Source organism: Bombina bombina, chromosome 7 (assembly GCF_027579735.1).
Source record: "Bombina bombina isolate aBomBom1 chromosome 7, aBomBom1.pri, whole genome shotgun sequence".
Classification (NCBI taxonomy): Eukaryota; Metazoa; Chordata; class Amphibia; order Anura; family Bombinatoridae; genus Bombina; species Bombina bombina.
This window is the reverse complement of record NC_069505.1, coordinates 421,709,745-421,736,314: the sequence shown is the minus strand read 5'-3', so window position 1 is coordinate 421,736,314 and position 26,570 is coordinate 421,709,745. Positions and strand designations below refer to the sequence as shown.

The window sequence follows — 26,570 nt, the reverse complement described above, 5'->3', positions numbered from 1 at the left end:
AAGGCTATAGCTGGGACTGTATAGGGGTTAAATTTGTAAACGGCTCCGGTTCCGTTATTTTAAGGGTTAAAGCTCTGAAAATTGGTGTGCAATACTCTTAATGCTTTAAGACACTTTTGGTAATTTTTGAACAATTCCTTCATACTTTTTCACATATTCAGTAATTAAGTGTTTTCTGTTTAAAATTTAAAGAGACAGTAACGGTTTTGTTTTAAAACGTTTTTTGTGCTTTATTGACAAGTTTAAGCCTGTTTAACATGTCTGTGCCTTCGGATAAGCTATGTTCTATATGTATGAAAGCCAATGTGTCTCCCCATTTAAATTTGTGTGATAATTGTGCCATAGCGTCCAAACAAAGTAAGGACAGTACTGCCACAGATAATGAAATTGCCCAAGATGATTCCTCAGATGAGGGGAGTAAACATGATACTACATCATCTCCTACTGTGTCTACACCAGTTTTGCCCACGCAGGAGGCCCCTAGTACATCTAGCGCGCCAATGCTTATTACCATGCAACAATTGACGGCTGTAATGGATAACTCCATAGCAAATATTTTATCCAAAATGCCTACATATCAGAGAAAGCGCGATTGCTCTGTTTTAAACACTGAAGAGCAGGAGGGCGCTGATGATAATTGTTCTGTCATACCCTCACACCAATCTGAAGTGGCCATGAGGGAGGTTTTGTCAGATGGGGAAATTTCAGATTCAGGAAAAATTTCTCAACAAGCTGAACCTGATGTTGTGACATTTAAATTTAAATTAGAACATCTCCGCGCACTGCTTAAGGAGGTGTTATCTACTCTGGATCATTGTGACAACTTGGTCATTCCAGAGAAATTATGCAAGATGGACAAGTTCCTAGAGGTTCCGGTGCACCCCGACGCTTTTCCTATACCCAAGCGGGTGGCGGACATAGTGAATAAGGAGTGGGAAAAGCCCGGCATACCTTTTTGTTCCCCCCCCTATATTTAAGAAATTATTTCCTATGGTCGACCCCAGAAAGGACTTAAGGTCGAGGGGGCAGTTTCTACTCTAAACAAGCGCACTACTATTCCTATCGAGGATAGTTGTGCTTTCAAAGATCCTATGGATAAAAAATTGGAGGGTTTGCTTAAAAAGATTTTTGTACAGCATGGTTACCTTCTACAACCCATTTCGTGCATTGTTCCTGTCACTACAGCAGCGTGGTTCTGGTTCGAGGAACTAGAAAAGTCGCTCAGTAGAGAGACTCCATATGAGGAGGTTATGGACAGAGTTCACGCACTTAAGTTGGCTAACTCTTTTATTTTAGATGCCGCTTTGCAATTAGCTAGATTAGCGGCGAAAAATTGAGGGTTTGCAATCGTGGCGCGCAGAGCGCTTTGGCTAAAGTCTTGGTCAGCGGATGTATCATCCAAGACAAAATTGCTTAACATCCCTTTCAAAGGTAAAACTCTATTTGGGCCAGAATTGAAATAGATTATCTCAGACATCACTGGGGGAAAGGGCCACGCCCTTCCACAAGATAGGCCTTTCAAGGCCAAGAATAAGTCTAATTTTCGTTCCTTTCGCAATTTCAGGAACGGACCGGCCTCTAATTCTGCATCCTCTAAGCAAGAGGGTAATGCCTCACAACCCAAACCAGCCTGGAAACCGATGCACGGCTGGAACAAGGGTAAGCAGGCCAAGAAGCCTGCTGCTGCTAACAAAACGGCATGAAGGAGTAGCCCCCGATCCGGGACCGGATCTAGTAGGGGGCAAACTCTCTCTCTCTCTTTGCTCAGGCTTGGGCAAGAGATGTTCAGGATCCCTGGGCACTAGAAATAGTTTCTCAGGGTTATCTTCTGGAATTCAGGGAACTACCCCCAAGGGGAAGGTTCCACATGTCTCACTTATCCTTAAACCAAATAAAGAGACAGGCGTTCTTACATTGTGTAGAAGACCTGTTAAAGATGGGAGTGATACACCCAGTTCCAATAAAGGAACAAGGAATGGGATTTTATTCAAATCTGTTCGTAGTTCCCAAAAAAGAGGGAACTTTCAGACCAATTTTCTCAGGGTACCATCATTCAAGATGGAAACCATTCGAACGATTCTACCCACTATCCAGGAAGGTCAATTTATGACTACCGTGGATCTAAAGGATGCGTACCTACATATTCCTATCCACAAAGACCATCATCAGTTCCTAAGGTTCGCCTTTCTGGACAAACATTACCAGTTTGTGGCTCTTCCATTCGGGTTAGCCACTGCTCCAATGATTTTCACAAAGGTACTAGGGTCCCTTCTAGCGGTTCTAAGACCGAGGGGCATTGCAGCAGTACCTTACTTGGACGACATTCTAATACAAGCGTCGTCCCTGTCAAAAGCAAAGGCTCATACAGACATCGTTCTGGCCTTTCTCAGATCACACGGATGGAAGGTGAACATAGAAAAAAGTTCTCTGTCTCCGTCAACAAGAGTTCCCTTCTTGGGAACAATAATAGATTCCTTAGAAATGAGGATTTTTCTGACAGAGGTCAGAATGTCAAAACTTCTAAGCACTTGTCAAGTTCTTCATTCTGTTCCTCGTCCTTCCATAGCGCAGTGCATGGAAGTAGTAGGGTTGATGGTTGCAGCAATTGACATAGTTCCTTTTGCACGAATTCATCTAAGACCATTACAACTGTGCATGCTCAAACAGTGGAATGGGGACTATACAGACTTGTCTCCAATGATTCAAGTAGATCAGAAGACCAGAGATTCACTCCGTTGGTGGCTGACCCTGGACCATCTATCCCAGGGAATGAGCTTCCGCAGACCAGAGTGGGTCATTGTCACGACCGACGCCAGTCTAGTGGGCTGGGGCGCGGTCTGGGAATCCCTGAAAGCTCAGGGACTATGGTCTCGGGAAGAGTCTCTTCTCCCGATAAACATTCTGGAACTAAGAGCGATCTTCAATGCTCTCAGGGCTTGGCCTCAGCTAGCAAAGGCCAGATTCATAAGATTCCAATCAGACAACATGACGACCGTTGCGTATATCAATCATCAGGGGGGAACAAGGAGTTCCCTGGCGATGAAAGAAGTGACCAAAATAATTCAATGGGCGGAGGATCACTCCTGCCACCTATCTGCGATCCACATCCCAGGTGTGGAAAACTGGGAAGCGGATTATCTGAGTCGTCAGACATTCCATCTGGGGGAGTGGGAACTCCACCCGGAGATCTTTGCCCAACTAACTCAATTATGGGGCATTCCAGACATGGATCTGATGGCGTCTCGTCAGAACTTCAAGGTTCCTTGCTACGGGTCCAGATCCAGGGATCCCAAGGCGACTCTAGTAGATGCACTAGTAGCACCTTGGACCTTCAACCTAGCTTATGTATTTCCACCGTTTCCTCTCATTCCCAGGCTGGTAGCCAGGATCAAACAGGAGAGGGCCTCGGTGATCTTGATAGCTCCTGCGTGGCCACGCAGGACTTGGTATGCAGACCTGGTGAATATGTCATCGGTTCCACCATGGAAGCTACCTTTGAGACAGGACCTTCTTGTTCAGGGTCCATTCGAACATCCAAATCTGGTCTCTCTCCAGCTGACGGCTTGGAGATTGAACGCTTGATTCTATCAAAGCGTGGGTTTTCAGATTCTGTGATAGATACTCTGGTTCAGGCCAGAAAACCGGTAACTAGAAAGATTTACCATAAAATATGGAAAAGATATATCTGTTGGTGTGAATCCAAAGGATTCCCATGGAATAAGATAAAAATTCCTAAGATTCTCTCCTTTCTACAAGAAGGTTTGGAGAAAGGATTATCTGCAAGTTCTCTAAAGGGACAGATCTCTGCTTTATCTGTCTTACTACACAAAAGACTGGCAGCCGTGCCAGATGTTCAAGCATTTGTGCAGGCTCTGGTTAGGATCAAGCCTGTTTAGACCTTTGACTCCTCCCTGGAGTCTAAATCTAGTTCTTTCAGTTCTTCAAGGGGTTCCGTTTGAACCTTTACATTCCATAGATATTAAGTTACTATCTTCGAAAGTTTTGTTTTTGGTTGCTATTTCTTCTGCTAGAAAAGTTTCAGAGTTATCTGCTCTGCAGTGTTCTCCGCCCTATCTGGTGTTCCATGCAGATAAGGTGGTTTTGCGTACTAAGCCTGGTTTTCTTCCAAAGGTTGTTTCTAACAAGAATATTAACCAGGAGATAGTTGTACCTTCTTTATGTCCGAATCCAGTTTCAAAGAAGGAACGTTTGTTACACAATTTGGACGTAGTCCGTGCTCTAAAATTCTATTTAGAGGCTAGAAAGATTTCAGACAAACATCTTCTTTGTTTGTTGTCTATTCTGGTAAAAGGAGAGGTCAAAAAGCGACTTCTACCTCTTTCCTTTTGGCTTAAAAGCATCATCCGATTGGCTTATGAGACTGCCGGAAGGCAGCCTCCTGAAAGAATCACAGCTCACTCCACTAGGGCTGTGGCTTCCACATGGGCCTTCAAGAACGAGGCTTCTGTTGACCAGATATGTAAGGCAGCGACTTGGTCTTCACTGCACACTTTTGCCAAATTTTACAAATTTGATACTTTTGCTTCTTCGGAGGCTATTTTTGGGAGAAAGGTTTTTCAAGCCGTGGTGCCTTCCGTTTAGGTGACCTGATTTGCTCCCTCCCTTCATCCGTGTCCTAAAGCTTTGGTATTGGTTCCCACAAGTAAGGATGACGCCGTGGACCGGACACACCAATGTTGGAGAAAACAGAATTTATGCTTACCTGATAAATTACTTTCTCCAACGGTGTCCGGTCCACGGCCCGCCCTGGTTTTTTAGTCAGGTCTGATGAATTATTTTCTCTAACTACAGTCACCACGGTACCATATGGTTTCTCCTATATTTTTCCTCCTGTCAGTCGGTCGAATGACTGGGGTGGGCGGAGCCTAGGAGGGACTATATGGCCAGCTTTGCTGGGACTCTTTGCCATTTCCTGTTGGGGAAGAGATATCCCACAAGTAAGGATGACGCCGTGGACCGGACACACCGTTGGAGAAAGTAATTTATCAGATAAGCATAAATTCTGTTTTTTAAATGTTTTAAATGCCCATGAGGAAGCCACAGCCCTAGTAGAATGAGCCGTAATTCGTTCTGGAGGCTGCTGTCCAGCAGTCTCATATGCAACACAGATGATACTCTTCAGCCAAAAAGAAAGAGAAGTAGCCGTAGCTTTCTGACCCCTACATTTCCCAGCAAAAACAACAAATAATGAAGATGTTTGACGAAAATCCTTAGTCGCCTGCAAGTAGAACTTCAAGGCACGGACTACGTCCAAATTATGTAACAGACGCTTCTTCTTAGATGAAGGGTTAGGACACAAGGAAGGAACAACAATTTCCTGATTAATATTCTTGTTAGAAACAACCTTAGGAAGAAAACCAGGTTTGGTACGTAACACCACCTTATCCGAATGGAAAATAAGATAAGGAGAATCACATTGTAATGCCGAAAGCTCAAACTCTGCGAGCAGAAGAAATAGCAACCAGAAACAAAACTTTCCAAGATAATAACTTAATATCTATGCAATGCATAGGTTCAAACGGAACCCCTTGAAGAACAGTAAGAACTATATTCAAACTCCAAGGAGAAGCAATTGGTCTAAACACAGGTCTGATTCTAGTCAGGGCCTGACAAAAAGATTGTACATCTGGAACATCTGCCAGACGCTTGTGTAGCAGAATAGACAAAGCAGAAATTCTGTCCTTTTAAGGAACTAGCTGATAACTCTTTCTCCAATCCTTCTTGGAGAAAAGATAAAATCCTGGGAATCCTAACCCTACTCCATGAGTAGCCCTTGGATTCGCACCAATAAAGATATTTACGCCATATCTTATGGTAAATCTTTCTAGTAACAGGCTTGCGTGCCTGAATCAAGGTATCAATGACCGCATCAGAGAACCCCCGCTTAGATAAAATCAAGCGTTCAATCTCCAAGCAGTCAGCTGCAGAGAAATTAGATTTGGATGATGGAAGGGTCCCTGAATGAGAAGGTCCTGCCTCAATGGAGGCTTCCACGGTGGCAGAGATGACAAGTCCATCAGATCGGCATACCAAGTCCTGCGAGGCCACGCAGGAGCAATGAGAATCACCGAAGCCCTCTCCTGTTTGACTTGAGCAATCACCCGGGGAAGGAGAGCAAATGGAGGCAACACATAAACTAGGTTGAACGACCAAGGTGCTGCCAAGGCATCTATCAGTTCGGCCTGAGGATCCCTGGACCTGGATCCGTATCTCGGGAGCTTGGCATTCTGACGAGATGCCATAAGATCCAGCTCCGGTCTGCCCCATTTGAGAATCAGGGTGGCAAAGACCTCCAGGTGGAGTTCCCACTCCCCCGGATGAAACGTCTGTCTGCTCAAAAAATCCGCTTCCCAGTTTCTCTTGTTAAGTGTGTTCAGTCCACGGGTCATCCATTACTTATGGGATATATTCTCCTTCCCAACAGGAAGTTGCAAGAGGATCACCCAAGCAGAGCTGCTATATAGCTCCTCCCCTCACATGTCATACCCAGTCATTCTCTTGCAAGTCTCAACAAAGAAGGAGGTCGCGAGAGGAGATAGGAGTTTTTTACCTAATTATTCTTCAATCAAAAGTTTATTATTTTAAAATGGCACCGGAGTGTGCTGTTTTTTCTCTCAGGCAGTATTTAGAAGAAGAATCTGCCTGCGTTTTCTATGATCTTAGCAGACGTAACTAAGATCCACTGGCTGTTCTCGCACATTCTGAGGAGTGGGGTAACTTCAGAAAAGGGAATAGCATGCGGGGTCCCCCGCAAATGAGGTATGTGCAGTAATATTTTCTAGGAATGGAATTGACTAAGAAAACACTGCTGTTACCCATATGATGTAAGTACAGCCTTTAATGCAGTAGTAGCGACTGGTATCAGGCTGATAAGTGTATGCGCAGTTGAGTTATTTTCTAGGGACTAGAATTTGACTGAGAAAATACTGTTAATACGGAAATAAATGTATGAGCCTTCACTGCAGTAGAAGCGACTGGTAGCAGGCTTAGTGATAACTTTGCATAACACTGGAAAGTTGTTTTTAAAACGTTTACTGGCATGTTATTCGTTTTGTGAGGTACTTTGGTGATAAATCTTTTTGGGCATGATTTTTTTCCATATGGCTAACGTATATTTCTGCATAGAAACCGTTGTAACAGGTCTCCCACTGTTGTAATATGAGTGGGAGGGGCCTTTTTAGCGCCTTGTTGCGAAGTTAAAATTCTAGCACAGTCTTCCTGCTTCTTCCTCCTTGATCCAGAACGTCTCCAGAGAGCTCAGGGGTCTTCAAAATTCATTTTTGAGGGAGGTAATCAGTCACAGCAGACCTGTGACAGTGTGTTTGACTGTGATAAAAGCGTTAAATCTTAAATTGATTATCCGTTTTTGGGTATTGAGGGGTTAATCATCCGTTTGCTAGTGGGTGCAATCCTCTGCTAAATTCATACATTTACTGTTAAAATTGTTGGCTATAACTGAATTAGTTCATTGTTATTTCAACTGTGACAGTTTTTTGTGTTTTTAAAAGCGCTGCAGCGTTTTTTCTATTGCTTGTAAATTTATTGAAAGATTTTTTCCAAGCTTGCTAGCCTTCATTGCTAGTCTGTTTAAACATGTCTGATACAGATGAATCTACTTGTTCATTATGTTTAAAAGCCAATGTGGAGCCCAATAGAAATATGTGTACCAATTGTATTGATGTTACTTTAAATAAAAGTCAGTCTTTACTGGTAAAGAAATTATCACCAGTAAAGAAATTATCACCGCCTAACTCTCCTCACGTGTCAGTACCTTCGCCTCCCGCTCAGGAGGTGCGTGAGATTGTGGCGCCAAGTACATCAAGGCCCTTACAAATCACTTTGCATGATATGGCTAATGTTATGAAAGAAGTATTATCTAATTTGCCTGAGTTAAGAGGCAAGCGCGATAGCTCTGGGTTTAGGACAGAGCGCGCCGATGACACGAGAGCCATGTCCGATACTGCGTCACAATTTGCAGAACATGAGGACGGAGAGCTTCATTCTGTGGGTGACGGATCTGATCCGGGGAGACCGGATTCAGAAATTTCAAATTTTAAATTTAAGCTTGAGAACCTCCGTGTATTGCTAGGGGAGGTGTTAGCGGCTCTGAATGATTGCGACACGGTTGCAATCCCAGAGAAATTATGTAGGCTGGATAAATACTATGCGGTACCGGTGTGTACTGACGTTTTTCCTATACCTAAAAGGCTTACAGAGATTATTAGCAAGGAGTGGGATAGACCCGGTGTGCCCTTTTCCCCTCCCCCGATATTTAGAAAAATGTTCCCAATAGACGTCACCACACGAGACTTATGGCAGACGGTCCCTAAGGTGGAGGGAGCAGTTTCTACTTTAGCCAAGCGTACCACTATCCCGGGGGAGGATAGTTGTGCTTTCTCAGATCCAATGGATAAAAAATTAGAAGGTTACCTTAAGAAAATGTTTGTTCAACAAGGTTTTATATTACAGCCCCTTGCATGCATTGCGCCCGTCACTGCTGCAGCGGCATTCTGGTTTGAGTCTCTGGAAGAGGCTATTTGCACTGCACCATTGGATGAGATTATGAACAAGCTTAAAGCCCTTAAGCTAGCTAATGCATTTGTTTCAGATGCCGTTGTGCATTTAACCAAACTAACGGCTAAGAACTCCGGATTCGCCATCCAGGCGCGCAGAGCGCTATGGCTTAAATCCTGGTCAGCAGATGTAACTTCTAAATCTAAATTGCTTAATATTCCTTTCAAAGGGCAGACCTTATTCGGGCCCGGCTTGAAAGAAATTATTGCTGACATTACTGGAGGTAAGGGTCACACCCTTCCTCAGGACAGGGCCAAATCAAAGGCCAAACAGTCTAATTTTTGTGCCTTTCGTAATTTCAAGGCAGGAGCAGCATCAACTTCCTCCGCTCCAAAACAGGAAGGGACTGCTACTCGTTACAGACAGGGTTGGAAAGGCAACCAGTCCTGGAACAAGGGCAAGCAGGCCAGAAAACCTACTTCTGCCCCTAAGACAGCATGAAGAAAGGGCCCCCTATCCGGAAACGGATCTAGTGGGGGGCAGACTTTCTCTCTTCGCCCAGGCCTGGGCAAGAGATGTCCAGGATCCCTGGGCGTTGGAGATCATATCTCAGGGATACCTTTTGGACTTCAAAACTTCTCCTCCACAAGGGAGATTTCATCTGTCAAGGTTATCAACAAACCTAATAAAGAAAGAGGCATTTCTACGATGTGTACAAGACCTTTTAGTAATGGGAGTGATCCACCCGGTTCCGCGGACGGAACAAGGGCAAGGTTTTTACTCAAATCTGTTTGTGGTTACCAAAAAAGAGGGAACTTTCAGGCCAATCTTGGACCTGAAGATCTTAAACAAATTCCTAAGGGTTCCATCGTTCAAAATGGAAACTATTCGACCCATCCTACCCATGATCCAAGAGGGTCAGTATATGACCACAGTGGACTTAAAGGATGCCTACCTTCACATACCGATTCACAAAGATCATTATCGGTACCTAAGGTTTGCCTTTCTAGACAGGCATTACCAGTTTGTAGCTCTTCCCTTCGGGTTGGCTACGGCCCCGAGAATTTTTACAAAGGTTCTGGGCTCGCTTCTGGCGGTACTAAGACCGCGAGGCATAGCGGTGGCTCCGTACCTAGACGACATTCTGATACAAGCGTCAAGTTTTCAAAATGCAAAGTCTCATACAGAGATAGTTCTAGCATTTCTGAGGTCGCATGGGTGGAAAGTGAACATGGAAAAGAGTTCTCTGTTCCCACTCACAAGGGTTCCCTTTCTAGGGACTCTTATAGATTCTGTAGAGATGAAGATTTACCTGACGGAGTCCAGGTTATCAAAAATCCTAAATGCTTGCCGTGTCCTTCATTCCATTCCAAGCCCATCAGTAGCTCAGTGCATGGAAGTAATCGGCTTAATGGTCGCGGCAATGGACATAGTGCCATTTGCGCGCCTACATCTCAGACCGCTGCAACTATGCATGCTAAGTCAGTGGAATGGGGATTACTCAGATCTGTCCCCTTTACTAAATCTGGACCAGGAGGCCAGAGATTCAGTTCTCTGGTGGTTGTCGCGGGTTCATCTGTCCAAAGGAATGACTTTTCGCAGACCAGATTGGACAATTGTAACAACAGATGCCAGCCTACTAGGCTGGGGTGCAGTCTGGAACTCCCTGAAGGCTCAGGGATCGTGGACTCAGGAGGAGAAACTCCTCCCAATAAACATTCTGGAGTTAAGAACAATATTCAATGCTCTTCTAGCTTGGCCTCAGTTAGCAACACTGAGGTTCATCAGATTTCAGTCGGACAACATCACGACTGTGGCTTACATCAATCATCAAGGGGGAACCAGGAGTTCCCTAGCGATGTTGGAAGTCTCGAAGATAATTCGCTGGGCAGAGTCTCACTCTTGTCATCTGTCATCGATCTACATCCCAGGCGTGGAGAACTGGGAGGCGGATTTTCTAAGTCGCCAGACCTTTCATCCGGGGGAGTGGGAACTTCACCCGGAGGTGTTTGCTCAACTGATTCTTCGTTGGGGCGAACCGGAGCTGGATCTCAGGGCATCTCGCCAGAACGCCAAGCTTCCTTGTTACGGATCCAGGTCCAGGGACCCGGGGGCGGTGTTGGTAGATGCATTAGCAGCCCCTTGGGTTTTCAACATGGCTTATGTGTTTCCACCATTTCCGTTGCTACCTCGACTGATTGCCAGGATCAAACAGGAGAGAGCATTGGTGATTCTGATAGCGCCTGCGTGGCCACGCAGGACCTGGTATGCAGACCTAGTGGACATGTCGTCCTGTCCACCATGGTCTCTGCCTCTGAGGCAGGACCTTCTAATTCAGGGTCCTTTCAACCATCCAAGCCTAATTTCTCTGAGGCTGACTGCATGGAGATTGAACGCTTGATTCTATCAAAGCGTGGTTTTTCGGAGTCGGTTATTGATACGTTAATACAGGCTCGGAAACCTGTTACCAGAAAAATTTACCATAAGATATGGCGTAAATATTTATATTGGTGTGAATCCAAGAGTTACTCATGGAGTAAGGTTAGGATTCCTAGGATATTGGCTTTTCTACAAGAAGGTTTAGAAAAGGGTTTATCCGCTAGTTCGTTAAAGGGACAGATTTCTGCTCTGTCTATTCTTTTACACAAACGTCTGGCAGAGAATCCAGACGTCCAGGCTTTTTGTCAGGCTTTGGCTAGGATTAAGCCTGTGTTTAAGACTGTTGCTCCTCCGTGGAGCTTAAACTTGGTTCTTAAAGTTCTTCAGGGTGTTCCGTTTGAACCCCTTCATTCCATTGATATTAAGCTTTTCTCTTGGAAAGTTCTGTTTTTGATGGCTATTTCCTCGGCTCGAAGAGTCTCTGAGTTATCTGCCTTACATTGCGATTCTCCTTATCTGATTTTTCATTCAGACAAGGTAGTTCTGCGTACTAAACCTGGGTTTTTACCCAAGGTTGTTTCTAACAGGAATATCAATCAAGAGATTGTTGTTCCTTCATTATGTCCTAATCCTTCTTCAAAGAAGGAACGTCTTTTGCATAATCTGGACGTAGTCCGTGCCCCGAAGTTCTACTTACAGGCAACTAAAGATTTTCGGCAAACTTCTTCTCTGTTTGTCGTTTATTCTGGTCAGAGGAGAGGTCAAAAGGCTTCGGCCACCTCTCTCTCTCTTTTTGTCTTCGTAGCATAATACGTTTAGCCTATGAGACTGTTGGACAGCAGCCTCCTGAAAGAATTACAGCTCATTCCACTAGAGCTGTGGCTTCCACCTGGGCCTTTAAGAATGAGGCCTCTGTTGAACAGATTTGCAAGGCTGCAACTTGGTCTTCACTTCATACCTTTTCAAAATTTTACAAATTTGACACTTTTGCTTCTTCGGAGGCTGTTTTTGGGAGAAAGGTTCTACAGGCAGTGGTTCCTTCTGTTTAATGTTCCTGCCTTGTCCCTCCCATCATCCGTGTACTTTAGCTTTGGTATTGGTATCCCATAAGTAATGTATGACCCGTGGACTGAACACACTTAACAAGAGAAAACATAATTTATGCTTACCTGATAAATTTATTTCTCTTGTAGTGTGTTCAGTCCACGGCCCGCCCTGTCTTTTTGAGGCAGTTCTAAATTTTAATTAAAACTCCAGTCACCACTGCACCCTATAGTTTTTTCTTTCTCGTCTTGTTTCGGTCGAATGACTGGATATGACATGTGAGGGGAGGAGCTATATAGCAGCTCTGCTTGGGTGATCCTCTTGCAACTTCCTGTTGGGAAGGAGAATATATCCCATAAGTAATGGATGACCCGTGGACTGAACACACTACAAGAGAAATAAATTTATCAGGTAAGCATAAATTATGTTTTTCTACTCCTGGGATGTAGATTGCTGACAGATAACAAGAGTGAGCCTCCACCCATCAAATTATCTTGGATACTTCTGTCATGGCCAAGGAACTCCTTGTTCCTCCCTGATGATTGATGTAAGCCACTGTCGTGATGTTGTCCGACTGAAATCGGATGCACTTTGCCAAAGCCAACTGAGGCCAAGCCTGAAGAGCATTGAATATTGCCCTCAACTCCAGAATATTGATTGGAAGTAGAGACTCTGACCGAGTCCACACACCCTGAGCCTTCAGGGAATTACAGACTGCACCCCATCCTAGTTGACTGGCGTCCGTTGTCACTATCACCCATGAGGGTCTGCGGAAGCACGTCCCTTGGGACAGATGATCCTGTGACAACCACCAAAGAAGCAAGTCTCTTGTCTCCTGATCCAGATCTATCTGAGGAGACAAATTCCACTGTCTGAGCATGCTCAGTTGTAGAGGCCTGAGATGAAAACGAGCAAACTGAATGATGTCCATTGCCGCCACCATCAATCCAATTACCTCCATGCACTGAGCCACTGATGGCCGAGGATAGGACTGAAGGGCTCGGCATGTATTCAGAATCTTTAACTTTCTGACTTCCGTCTAGAAGATTTTCATGGATATAGAATCTATTAGAGTTCCCAGGAAAGGAACCATTGTCTATGGAATTAGTGAACTTTTTTCTAGATTCACCTTCCACCCGTGAGTCCTTAGAAAGGACAGAACCATGTTGGTATGAGACTTTGTCAGTTGATAAGACGATGCCTGGATCAATCATAATATCGTCCAGATAAGGCGTCACTGCAATGCCCCGCGGTCTGAGAACCGCTAGCAGAGACCCTAGAACCTTTGTGAAGATCCTGGGTGCCGTGGCCAGCCCGAAGGGAAGAGCCACGAACTGAAAATGTTTGTCCAGGAAGGCAAACCTTAGGAACTGGTGATGATCTTTGTGGATAGGAATATGAAGATATGCATCCTTCAAGTCCACGGTAGTCATATATTGACCCTCCTGGATCAATGGAAGAATTGTCCGAATAGTTTCCATCTTGAAGGATGGAACTCTGTGAAACTTGTTTAGACTCTTGAGATCTAAAATGGGTCGGGACGTTCCCTCTCTTTTGGGAACCACAAAAAGATATGAGTAAAACACCTGCCTCTGTTTCTGTATTGGAACGGGACAAATTACTCCCATGGTGGAGAGGTCTTCTACACAACGTAAGAACGCCTCTCTACAGACCATCGTGAAAAAAAGAACCTTCCCCTTGGGAAAGAATTTTTGAACTCCAACTGAGACACAATTTCTAGTGTCCAGGGATCCTGAACGTTTCTTATTCAAGCCTGGACAAAGAGAGAAAGTCTGCCCCCTACTAAATCCGGTCCCGGATCGGGGGCCGCCCCGCCATGCCGTCTTGGGAGCAGCAGCGGGCTTCTTGGGTTGCTTACCCTTGTTCCAAGCCTGGTTGGGTCTCCAGGTGGCTTTGGCTTGAGAATAGTTCCCTTCCTGTTTAGCGGCAGAGGAAGGGGGGACTCCTTTGAAATTACGAAAGGAACGAAAATTACTCTGTCGTCCCCTTTGCTTAGATGTCTTGTCTTGAGGGAGGAGATGACCCTTACCTGCCATAATATCAGAAATGATTTCTTTCAAATCAGGCCCGAACAGGGTCTTTCCCTTGAAAGGAATAGCCAAAAGCTTTGATTTAGAGGACACATCCGCAGACCAAGATTTTAACCATAAGGCTCTGCGCGCTAAAATGGAAAATCCTGAATTCTTAGCCGCCAACTTGGCAATCTGAAAGGCGGCATCCGTAATAAAAGAATTAGCCATCTTAAGGGCCTTAATTCTATCTATCATTTCTGTTACGGTACCAACTGTGTACCAAGGGTTAATACCAGATGAACAATGTCCTGCATAGGGAATCAGCAATTCACAACCCAGCCAGTTTCAGGTTTAAAACAGAATGACAACTTTATTTGAAGGCAGCACACAGATTTATACAGGTTTTTGACCCCCCCTCAGATGGGGGTTGAAAGAATGTTGTACATTAGATAAAAGGGAGAAGCGCCCTTGACATGATACAATAGAATTATTTTACTTAAATACTTTACTTAGGCAGATAACAACTTAAACACATTTGGCTTGTCTTATCACCTAGCGTCTGTTCTCTGAGGGTGATTAAACAATGGCCTGTTTATTACTTAAATGTAATTATAGCACACAATAGCTGAGGCCAGAAAACCTGTCTTTAGAAATTAGATTCTTAAAGCTAAACACAGTTAACTCTTTCAGTCCTGACAGAAGGGTCTGTCACATAGCTCCCCCCTTGTGGAACACTCCGGCAGACCCGGCTTGACCCTTTTGCGGGTCAACCTGGGGATGACCGGACTAAGGGGTGGTAGGCATGTCAGTTTGCTGGGACAATCCATCTGTATTCCCGTTATGAGAGAGAATCCCTGTCTGTATAAATAAGGGTTCAACCTCTTCAGTGCCCCGACTAGGGCTAAACAGTCCTTCAAAATATCATCAGCTTCTTTACGTGGTTTTTGTACCTGCTCTTTATAGGTATCCACAATCCCTTCATACTGACATAGGGTGCCCTTGAGTTGCTGCACCTCCCTATGAGCCAGCGTCAGCTTCTCCTCCAGTGTCACTAAGTTTGTCCTTAATGTTTCATGTTCCACTCTCAAGCTGGTGTTTTCTGCAGTCTGTCGGTGCAGCTTGTCTAGCAGAGATTCCTGTTCTAAACGTGCTTTTTCCTCTGCACTCCTCTTCTCTCCCGCTAGCACTGTTACATGATTATTTAACGTGACCATTTTATCCTCTACGTGACTCTTCTCCTTCATCAGCGCATTGTAACGTGACTCCCACATATCAATAGCGGATAGAGATTTACTGAGCTCAGCGTCCTGGGGCTTAGCAGCAGGGGGGTCAGTCTCTAGACCACTGACCTCCTTCCCATTCACTTTAACCAGTTGCCGGTTATTCCGGTGGGCAGCTTGCACAAGGTCTGCCTCATGTAGGATGCCCCAGCATTCTTGCGCCTCTACGTAGCGGGCCGCAGGCTGAGGGTTACGTGGGATTCCGCCGGCAGGTCTTCTCCAGGACTGTGCTTGGTTCGCTGCATTTAGGGGACACTCCGGTCTTTTGTGCCCTAGTTGCTTACATCCAAAGCATCGAATCGGTTGTGAGTAGCCCCGCGAATTGAACCAGGCTCTCTGAGGGTAGTTCGTGGCCCGAGACCGTGTGGTATAGCGGTGCGCCGGGGGTTGGTAACTGGCAGCTGCTGGGGTGACTGGGGGTCTGTACTCCACTCTAGCAGGGGGCTTAGTGGTAGCAGTGTCCAGTTTGCGGGCATCCGTATACTCATCTGCCAAGCGAGCCGCTTCATGCAGGGTGGAGGGTTTACGGTCCCGAACCCACTCTCGAACTCCTGCGGGTAACTTGTCGAAGCAATGTTCCAACAGGAATAGCTGCAGCACCTCTTCCCCAGATACGGCTTGGCACCCCGCTATCCAGTGAGCTGCTGTGCGGTGCACCTTACATGCCCACTCAAGGTAGGAATCTCCAGCTAATTTAACAGTGTCTCTGAACCGCCTCCGGTATGCCTCCGGTGTAACCGCATACCTGGAGAGCAGAGCCTCTTTTACAGTATTATAATCCCCGACTTCCTCATCTGGAATGGCCCGAAAAGCCTCACTGGCCCGGCCGGATAATTTTCCGGATAATATCATGACCCAGTCCTCTGCGGGTACCTTGTGTAGTGCACATTGCCTCTCAAAATCCGCAAGGTACCCATCAATCTCTCCTTCTGTTTCCAGGAAGTTTTTAAAAGCTGCAAAATTTACTTTTCTCTTTTCCACTGGGTTTGCTGCAGCGCCGCTTTGGCGAAGTAGGTTGGCCTCCACAGCTGCTATGACCCGGTCGATAATTTCCGCAGATGGGTTGGGGCCATAATGTGCCAGTCTTATTTTAACCGCCCGATCAAAGCTTGCTTCTGCGGGGGTTCTGTCTGCTATGCTGGGCCCATTGGTTCCTTCTGTCCCTGGTACTCTTTCCATCTTAGTCAGTATTGTAATAATCCCCCTCTTCCTGAGGTTACTGGCTTGTGTAGTTGCTCTTCTGGGCGATAAGGATTCTCCCGTCGCTTGCCACCAATGTTACGGTACCAACTGTGTACCAAGGGTTAATACCAGATGAACAATGTCCTGCATAGGGAATCAGCAATTCACAACCCAGCCAGTTTCAGGTTTAAAACAGAATGACAACTTTATTTGAAGGCAGCACACAGATTTATACAGGTTTTTGACCCCCCCTCAGATGGGGGTTGAAAGAATGTTGTACATTAGATAAAAGGGAGAAGCGCCCTTGACATGATACAATAGAATTATTTTACTTAAATACTTTACTTAGGCAGATAACAACTTAAACACATTTGGCTTGTCTTATCACCTAGCGTCTGTTCTCTGAGGGTGATTAAACAATGGCCTGTTTATTACTTAAATGTAATTATAGCACACAATAGCTGAGGCCAGAAAACCTGTCTTTAGAAATTAGATTCTTAAAGCTAAACACAGTTAACTCTTTCAGTCCTGACAGAAGGGTCTGTCACAATTTCTTCTAAAGGAGTCTCAGTCTTGAGGGACTCTTCTAGAGCGTCAAACCAAAAGGCAGCCGCAGTTGTGACTGTTACAATGCAGGCCGGTGGTTGTAATAGAAAACTTTGATGAATATATAGCTTTTTTAGAAGACCCTCCAACTTTTTATCCATAGGGTCTTTGAAAGCACAACTGTCCTCAATAGGGATAGTCGTACGCTTAGCCAGGGTAGAGATAGCTCCCTCCACCTTAGGGACCGTCTGCTAAGAGTCCTGAACGGTGTCAGCTATAGGGTATATTTTCCTAAAAATAGGGGAAGGGGAGAACGGGATACCCGGTCTCTCCCATTCCCTTGTAACAATTTCCGAAATTCTGTTAGGAACCGGAAACACATCGGAATAAGAAGGGACCTCTAAGGGACCTCTAAGTATTTGTCCATCAATTTCTCTGGTGGGACCACAATAGATTCACAGTCATCCAGAGTCACCAAAACCTCTCGTAGCAAAAGGCGGAGGCGTTCAAGTTTAAATCTGAAGGACATGACGTCAGAATCTGTCTGGGATAATGCACTTCCTGAATCAGACGGTTCCCCCTCAGACAGGGGCTCCCTACCCCCCAATTCAGAGCCCTGGGAAGGTATATCGGAGATAGCCATTAAAGCATCAGAAGTTGCAGGGACCACGTGGGCCTCTGTCCTGCTGCGACTACCTTGTAACACTGGCAACTTAGATAAAACTTTTGTAAGAGTGTTTGACATAACTGCAGCCATATCCTGCAAAGTAAATGAAGTAGACGCCGTTGAAGAACCTGGCGTTACCTGAGCGGGCGTTAAAGGCTGTGACGTTTTGGGAGAAGGATGCGGCATACCCTGATCTTCATCAGTCTGAGGACATTCATTAGATAAATTTTATTAAAGAAAATTTGTTCTCTACACATGGGGGACAAAGTGTAACTGGGGGATCCACAATGGCATCTAAACACATAAGACAAGTAGTTTGTTTGAAGGTCATCCATTTTGACAACCTAAACAGAAAAATGCAAGCTTGGTCAGAAGCACTGAAAATATATAAGTGTAAAAAATCAGTCTAACCTTAAATTTTTGCGAAGTACTGTGTCTTTAAGAAAAACGTTATTTGAACAAAGCTCAATATATATGTCAGCAAGCAATTGTTTTCACATTCCCATATTAGTGAGTGACGTCTCCGTGCAGGAAGACACTGTTATTTCACAGAACAAAATCAGAAACTTATCAGTCACCTCGCCGCAGCTCTGCTTCCACTAACCAAGGATAAAGTCCCTGAACCGGTGTGCCTAAGATCAGTTGTGTGAGTCACAGAAACAAGTGTACCTAGGAGCCGTAATGGCAATCGGAACAACTGCGCTAAAGCGCGCCAATACAATGCCCCGCCCATCGTGGGCGTCAGAACCCAGGAAAATATGAATTACGCCCATACAGGCCAAAGCCCCAGAGTCTATTAGGCACTAAACTCCTACAGCTCTGTAACTCTCCCAACGTCAGCCCTTTTTTCATGTTAAAAGAGAAATCGCCCGTTATACAATACATGTCAAAATAACATCTCAGCGCTTCTAGGTTAAGTTTAGTTATGCTAGAGTGTCTGAATAAAGTTTTCACATACTTCTTTATTACATCCCAGCGCTTCTAGGGTAATTTCGGTCATACTAGAGTGTCTGGATAAAGCTCTATGTCGGTTCTTATACTTCTTATCACTAATGAGGACCGACATAATAGCGACAGGAAGCCTTCTCATGGCCCCTGAAGAAAAAATGAAAGCACAGACCGTTCTGAGAAATGTCACTCTTTCTCTTACAGTGCGAAGCCCCAGAAACAGACTGCACTTACCTGCATGCTGAGGAACAGCATGAGAGACTCAGTGTCAGGGGGTCCAGCCTTCCTCCTGAGGTCCTGTGAAGATAGAAGGGCCTCAGTTAAAATCTCTCCAAGACCGTTTCAGAATAGCAGTATCAGTATGGGAGGCGCAGAGGGGCCAAAAAAACCCAGCTCCCAGAACCATACAACTATAACTGCTCAGCAGAAAAATAGTACACTTTTGCACCATTTAAAAATAAAAAACTCTTGCTTGAAGAATCTAAACTAACACCTCACTTTACACCTCTCCTATCACTAACGCAGGCAAAGAGAATGACTGGGTTGTGGGGGGGAAGGGATGAGCTATATATATACAGCTCTGCTGTGGTGCTCTTTGCCTCCTCCTGCTGACCAGGAGGCGATATCCCATAAGTAAGGATGAAATCCGTGGACTCTTCATATCTTGTAAAAGAAAGGAGGGGAGAGAGAATGGGAGAGAGAGAGAATGGGAGAGAGAGGGGGGGGGAGAGAGAAGGAGAAAGATAGAGAAAAGGGAAAAGATAGAGAAAGAGAGGAGGGAGAAAGGGAAAAGGTGAGAAAAAAAGGAAAGAGAGGGAGAGAGAAAAGGAGAGAGGCAAGAGAGAAAGGGGAAAGCAAGAGAAAAGGTGGGAGGAGAGAGAAGGAGGAAATATAGACAAAAGGAGATAGAAGGGAGAGAGAGAAAAGGTGAGATAGAGGGAGAGAGAGAAAAGGTGAGATAGAAGGGAGAGAGAGAAAAGGTGAGATAGAAGGGAGAGAGAGAAAAGGTGAGATAGAAGGGAGAGAGAGAGAAAAGGTGAGAGAGAAGGGAGAGAGAGAGAAAAGGTGAGAGAGAAAATGTGATATAGAAGGGAGAGAGAGAAAAGGTGAGATAGAAGGGAAGAGAGGAGGGAGAGAGAGAGAATGTGAGAGAAGAAAAAAATGAGAGAGAGAGAAGGGAGAGAGAGAAAAGGTGAGAAAGAAGGGAGAGAGAGTAAAGGTGAGAGAGAGAAAAGGTGAGAGAAAGGGAGAGAGAGAAGGGTGAGAGAGAAAAGGGGAGAGAGAGAGAGAAAAGGGGAGAGAGAGAGAGAAAAGGGGAGAGAGAGAGAAAAGGGGAGAGAGAGAGAGAAAAGGGGAGAGAGAGAGAGAAAAGGGGAGAGAGAGAGAGAAAAGGGGAGAGAGAGAGAGAAAAGGGGAGAGAGAGAGAAAAGGTGTGAGAGAGAAGGGAGAGAGAGAGGAGAGAGGAAAAAAATGAGAGAGAGAAGAGAGATAAGGAAAAGGGAGAGAGTGTATAATATTTTAGAGGAAGAATTTCCCTATATTACATTGTGTGCACTAGTACCTTTCTTCCCCCTTGTGTATGATTGATATACAGAGCTCTCCTCAGAAGACTTTGCCAGCCGGGTGGGGGCAGTGTAATACTTTGACATTTTCTGCTATCCAAAGCACAGATGAATTGCATAATTTGACGTAAAGTTATTTAGTGATAGTTTGTGCATACATGCAGGAAGCCCTAGTACAGCAGTGCTCATCTGTTAGACACCATGTTAGTGTGTGCTGCTTGTACACAAATGGGTGTGTTGTCCGTTATTTTTATGCAGCTATCTTGTTCAGCTTTTTGTTACAGTTGCGGGGTCTGAGCAATGCTTTATGGAAACAAACCTACTCTGCCTATGAGAAGTTGATGTTTTGGCAAATAAATACTTCCTCCTTTATCATTGGCTTGTTTTGATATTTCCTTTTCACCCTTGTTTTCTTGTTTTCAATCTGAACGTTGAGTCACATTTAGTTTTGAAAGTGGTGAAGCAGCATTCTCTGCCTGACACTAAATTCAGCTTTTCCTTTACTATCACAAACTGCTCAGATTCAAACCTCAAATGTATCCGATTGCTCTTTCAACCTTTTAATTTCACCTAGCAGCCCTGTCACATGAGCGTCACTGTATTCTACAGTCTCTTTCTTTGGAGATCATTTAACTTAAACATTCTGATAAATGATGAGAAACCAAGCTGAACTAAAAACATTTAACTGCTGCTCATAGAATGCCGGCCAAGGAAAGCCTGTATGTGATGGAAAGACGGGTACCCAAGGAGATATATACTGCACAGATAACGTGGTACGTAAGTAAAGCTATGTGTGTGTGTGTGTGTATATGTGTGTATGTGTGTGTGTGTGTGTGTATGTGATGGTAAGACGGGTACTCAAGGAGATATATACTGCGCAGATAACGTGGTACGTAAGTAAAGCTATGTGTGTGTGTGTGTGTGTGTGTGTGTATGTGATGGTAAGACGGGTACCCAAGGAGATATATACTGCACAGATAACGTGGTACGTAAGTAAAGCTATGTGTGTGTGTGTGTGTGTGTGTGTGTATGTGATGGTAAGTCGGGTACCCAAGGAGATATATACTGCGCAGATAACGTGGTACGTAAGTAAAGCTACGTGTGTGTGTGTATATGTGTGTGTGTGTGTGTGTGTATATGTGTGTGTATATGTGTGTGTGTGTGTGTGTATGTGATGGTAAGACGGGTACCCAAGGAGATATATACTGCACAGATAACGTGGTACGTAAGTAAAGCTATGTGTGTGTGTGTGTGTGTGTATGTGATGGTAAGTCGGGTACCCAAGGAGATATATACTGCGCAGATAACGTGGTACGTAAGTAAAGCTATGTGTGTGTGTGTGTGTATATGTGTGTATGTGTGTGTGTGTGTGTATGTGATGGTAAGACGGGTACCCAAGGAGATATATACTGCGCAGATAACGTGGTACGTAAGTAAAGCTATGTGTGTGTGTGTGTATGTGATGGTAAGACGGGTACCCAAGGAGATATATACTGCGCAGATAACGTGGTACGTAAGTAAAGCTATGTGTGTGTGTGTATATGTGTGTGTGTGTGTGTGTGTATGTGATGGTAAGACGGGTACCCAAGGAGATATATACTGCGCAGATAACGTGGTACGTAAGTAAAGCTATGTGTGTGTGTGTATATGTGTGTGTGTGTATGTGATGGTAAGACGGGTACCCAAGGAGATATATACTGCGCAGATAACGTGGTACGTAAGTAAAGCTATGTGTGTGTGTGTGTATGTGATGGTAAGACGGGTACCCAAGGAGATATATACTGCGCAGATAACGTGGTACGTAAGTAAAGCTATGTGTGTGTGTGTATATGTGTGTGTATGTGTGTATGTGATGGTAAGACGGGTACCCAAGGAGATATATACTGCGCAGATAACGTGGTACGTAAGTAAAGCTATGTGTGTGTGTGTGTATATGTGTGTGTGTGTGTATGTGATGGTAAGACGGGTACCCAAGGAGATATATACTGCGCAGATAACGTGGTACGTAAGTAAAGCTGTTTGTGTGTGTGTGTATGTGATGGTTGATGGTAAGACGGGTACCCAAGGAGATATATACTGCGCTGATAACGTGGTACGTAAGTAAAGCTATGTGTGTGTGTGTGTGTATATGTGTGTGTGTGTGTGTGTGTATGTGATGGTAAGACGGGTACCCAAGGAGATATATACTGCGCAGATAACGTGGTACGTAAGTAAAGCTATGTGTGTGTGTGTGTGTATGTGATGGTAAGACGGGCACCCAAGGAGATATATACTGCGCAGATAACGTGGTACGTAAGTAAAGCTATGTGTGTGTGTGTATATGTGTGTGTGTGTGTATGTGATGGTAAGACGGGTACCCAAGGAGATATATACTGCGCAGATAACGTGGTACGTAAGTAAAGCTGTTTGTGTGTGTGTGTGCATGTGTGTGCATGTGATGGTAAGACGGGTACCCAAGGAGATATATACTGCGCAGATAACGTGGTACGTAAGTAAAGCTATGTGTGTGTGTGTATATGTGTGTGTATGTGTGTGTGTGTGTGTATGTGATGGTAAGACGGGTACCCAAGGAGATATATACTGCGCAGATAACGTGGTACGTAAGTAAAGCTATGTGTGTGTGTGTGTGTATGTGATGGTAAGACGGGTACCCAAGGAGATATATACTGCGCAGATAACGTGGTACGTAAGTAAAGCTATGTGTGTGTGTGTGTGTATGTGATGGTAAGACGGGTACCCAAGGAGATATATACTGCGCAGATAACGTGGTACGTAAGTAAAGCTGTGTGTGTGTGTGATGGTAAGACGGGTACCCAAGGAGATATATACTGCGCAGATAACGTGGTACGTAAGTAAAGCTATGTGTGTGTGTGTGTATATGTGTGTGTGTATGTGATGGTAAGACGGGTACCCAAGGAGATATATACTGCGCAGATAACGTGGTACGTAAGTAAAGCTATGTGTGTGTGTGTGTATGTGATGGTAAGACGGGTACCCAAGGAGATATATACTGCGCAGATAACGTGGTACGTAAGTAAAGCTATGTGTGTGTGTGTGTGTATATGTGTGTGTGTGTATGTGTATGTGATGGTAAGACGGGCACCCAAGGAGATATATACTGCGCAGATAACGTGGTACGTAAGTAAAGCTGTTTGTGTGTGTGTATATATGTGTGTGTGTATGTGATGGTAAGACGGGCACCCAAGGAGATATATACTGCGCAGATAACGTGGTACGTAAGTAAAGCTGTGTGTGTGTGTGTATATGTGTGTGTGTGTGTGTGTGTGTGTGTGTATGTGATGGTAAGACGGGTACCCAAGGAGATATATACTGCGCAGATAACGTGGTACGTAAGTAAAGCTATGTGTGTGTGTGTGTGTGTATATGTGTTTGTATGTGATGGTAAGACGGGTACCCAAGGAGATATATACTGCGCAGATAACGTGGTACGTAAGTAAAGCTATGTGTGTGTGTGTGTGTATATGTGTTTGTATGTGATGGTAAGACGGGTACCCAAGGAGATATATACTGCGCAGATAACGTGGTACGTAAGTAAAGCTGTGTGTGTGTGTATATATGTGTGTGTGTGTGTGTATGTGATGGTAAGACGGGCACCCAAGGAGATATATACTGCGCAGATAACGTGGTACGTAAGTAAAGCTATGTGTGTGTGTGTGTATATGTGTGTGTGTGTGTGTGTGTGTGTATGTGATGGTAAGACGGGTACCCAAGGAGATATATACTGCGCAGATAACGTGGTACGTAAGTAAAGCTATGTGTGTGTGTGTATATGTGTGTGTGTGTATGTGATGTAAGACGGGTACCCAAGGAGATATATACTGCGCAGATAACGTGGTACGTAAGTAAAGCTATGTGTGTGTGTGTATATGTGTGTGTATGTATGTGTATGTGATGGTAAGACGGGCACCCAAGGAGATATATACTGCGCAGATAACGTGGTACGTAAGTAAAGCTGTTTGTGTGTGTGCGTATATGTGTGCGTATATGTGTGTGTATGTGATGGTAAGACGGGCACCCAAGGAGATATATACTGCGCAGATAACGTGGTACGTAAGTAAAGCTATGTGTGTGTGTGTATATGTGTGTATGTGATGGTAAGATGGGCACCCAAGGAGATATATACTGCGCAGATAACGTGGTACGTAAGTAAAGCTATGTGTGTGTGTGTGTGTGTATATGTGTGTGTGTGTATGTGTATGTGATGGTAAGACGGGCACCCAAGGAGATATATACTGCGCAGATAACGTGGTACGTAAGTAAAGCTGTTTGTGTGTGTGTATATATGTGTGTGTGTGTATGTGATGGTAAGACGGGCACCCAAGGAGATATATACTGCGCAGATAACGTGGTACGTAAGTAAAGCTGTGTGTGTGTGTGTATATGTGTGTGTGTGTGTGTGTGTATGTGATGGTAAGACGGGTACCCAAGGAGATATATACTGCGCAGATAACGTGGTACGTAAGTAAAGCTATGTGTGTGTGTGTATATGTGTGTGTGTGTGTGTGTGTGTGTGTGTGTATGTGATGGTAAGATGGGTACCCAAGGAGATATATACTGCGCAGATAACGTGGTACGTAAGTAAAGCTGTTTGTGTGTGTGTGTATATATATGTGTGTGTGTGTATGTGATGGTAAGACGGGCACCCAAGGAGATATATACTGCGCAGATAACGTGGTACGTAAGTAAAGCTGTTTGTGTGTGTGCGTATATGTGTGCGTATATGTGTGTGTATGTGATGGTAAGACGGGCACCCAAGGAGATATATACTGCGCAGATAACGTGGTACGCAAGTAAAGCTATGTGTGTGTGTGTGTGTGTGTATATGTGTGTGTGTGTGTGTGTATGTGATGGTAAGATGGGCACCCAAGGAGATATATACTGCGCAGATAACGTGGTACGTAAGTAAAGCTGTTTGTGTGTGTGTATATATGTGTGTGTGTGTGTGTGTATGTGATGGTAAGACGGGCACCCAAGGAGATATATACTGCGCAGATAACGTGGTATGTAAGTAAAGATATGTGTGTGTGTGTGTATATGTGTGTGTATGTGATGGTAAGACGGGCACCCAAGGAGATATATACTGCGCAGATAACATGGTACGTAAGTAAAGCTATGTGTGTGTGTGTATGTGTATGTGATGGTAAGGCGGGTACCCAAGGAGATATATACTGCGCAGATAACGTGGTACGTAAGTAAAGCTGTTTGTGTGTGTGTGTGTGTGTATATGTGTGTGTGTGTGTGTGTGCGTGTGTGTGTATGTGATAGTAAGACGGGTACCCAAGGAGATATATACTGCGCAGATAACGTGGTACGTAAGTAAAGCTGTTTGTGTGTGTGTATATATGTGTGTGTGTGTGTGTGTATGTGATGGTAAGACGGGTACCCAAGGAGATATATACTGCGCAGATAACGTGGTACGTAAGTAAAGCTATGTGTGTGTGTGTATATGTGTGTGTATGTATGTGTATGTGATGGTAAGACGGGTACCCAAGGAGATATATACTGCGCAGATAACGTGGTACGTAAGTAAAGCTATGTGTGTGTGTGTATATGTGTGTGTGTGTGTGTGTGTGTGTATGTGATGGTAAGACGGGTACCCAAGGAGATATATACTGCGCAGATAACGTGGTACGTAAGTAAAGCTGTTTGTGTGTGTGTGTATATATGTGTGTGTGTGTGTGTGTATGTGATGGTAAGACGGGCACCCAAGGAGATATATACTGCGCAGATAACGTGGTACGTAAGTAAAGCTATGTGTGTGTGTGTATATGTGTGTGTGTATGTGATGGTAAGATGGGCACCCAAGGAGATATATACTGCGCAGATAACGTGGTACGTAAGTAAAGCTATGTGTGTGTGTGTGTGTGTATGTGATGGTAAGACGGGTACCCAAGGAGATATATACTGCGCAGATAACGTGGTACGTAAGTAAAGCTGTTTGTGTGTGTGTGTATATATGTGTGTGTGTGTGTGTGTATGTGATGGTAAGACGGGCACCCAAGGAGATATATACTGCGCAGATAACGTGGTACGTAAGTAAAGCTGTGTGTGTGTGTATATGTGTGTGTGTATGTGATGGTAAGATGGGCACCCAAGGAGATATATACTGCGCAGATAACGTGGTACGTAAGTAAAGCTATGTGTGTGTGTGTGTGTGTATGTGATGGTAAGACGGGCACCCAAGGAGATATATACTGCGCAGATAACGTGGTACGTAAGTAAAGCTGTATGTGTGTGTGCGTATATGTGTGTGTATGTGATGGTAAGACGGGCACTCAAGGAGATATATACTGCGCAGATAACGTGGTACGTAAGTAAAGCTGTGTGTGTGTGTGTATATGTGTGTGTATGTGATGGTAAGATGGGCACCCAA

The 26,570-nt window shown here is 44.6% G+C and overlaps 1 protein-coding gene across 2 annotated transcripts in view; it reads left to right on the top strand.

Annotated features, from left to right (window-relative positions):
• The window catches only part of MGAT3 (beta-1,4-mannosyl-glycoprotein 4-beta-N-acetylglucosaminyltransferase), a 113,353-nt gene that overhangs the window by 45,555 nt on the left and 41,228 nt on the right, over positions 1-26,570 (top strand). Inside the window, exon 1 of one of the 2 annotated variants that reach the window (XM_053721283.1) lies at positions 20,115-20,949. The exons of the other annotated variant lie outside the window; for it this stretch is intronic. Coding sequence (XP_053577258.1) covers positions 20,876-20,949 — 74 coding nt within the window. The 5' untranslated portion in view covers positions 20,115-20,875. Of the gene's footprint in view, positions 1-20,114; positions 20,950-26,570 lie in introns of those variants that run through there. 2 annotated transcript variants of the gene reach the window in all.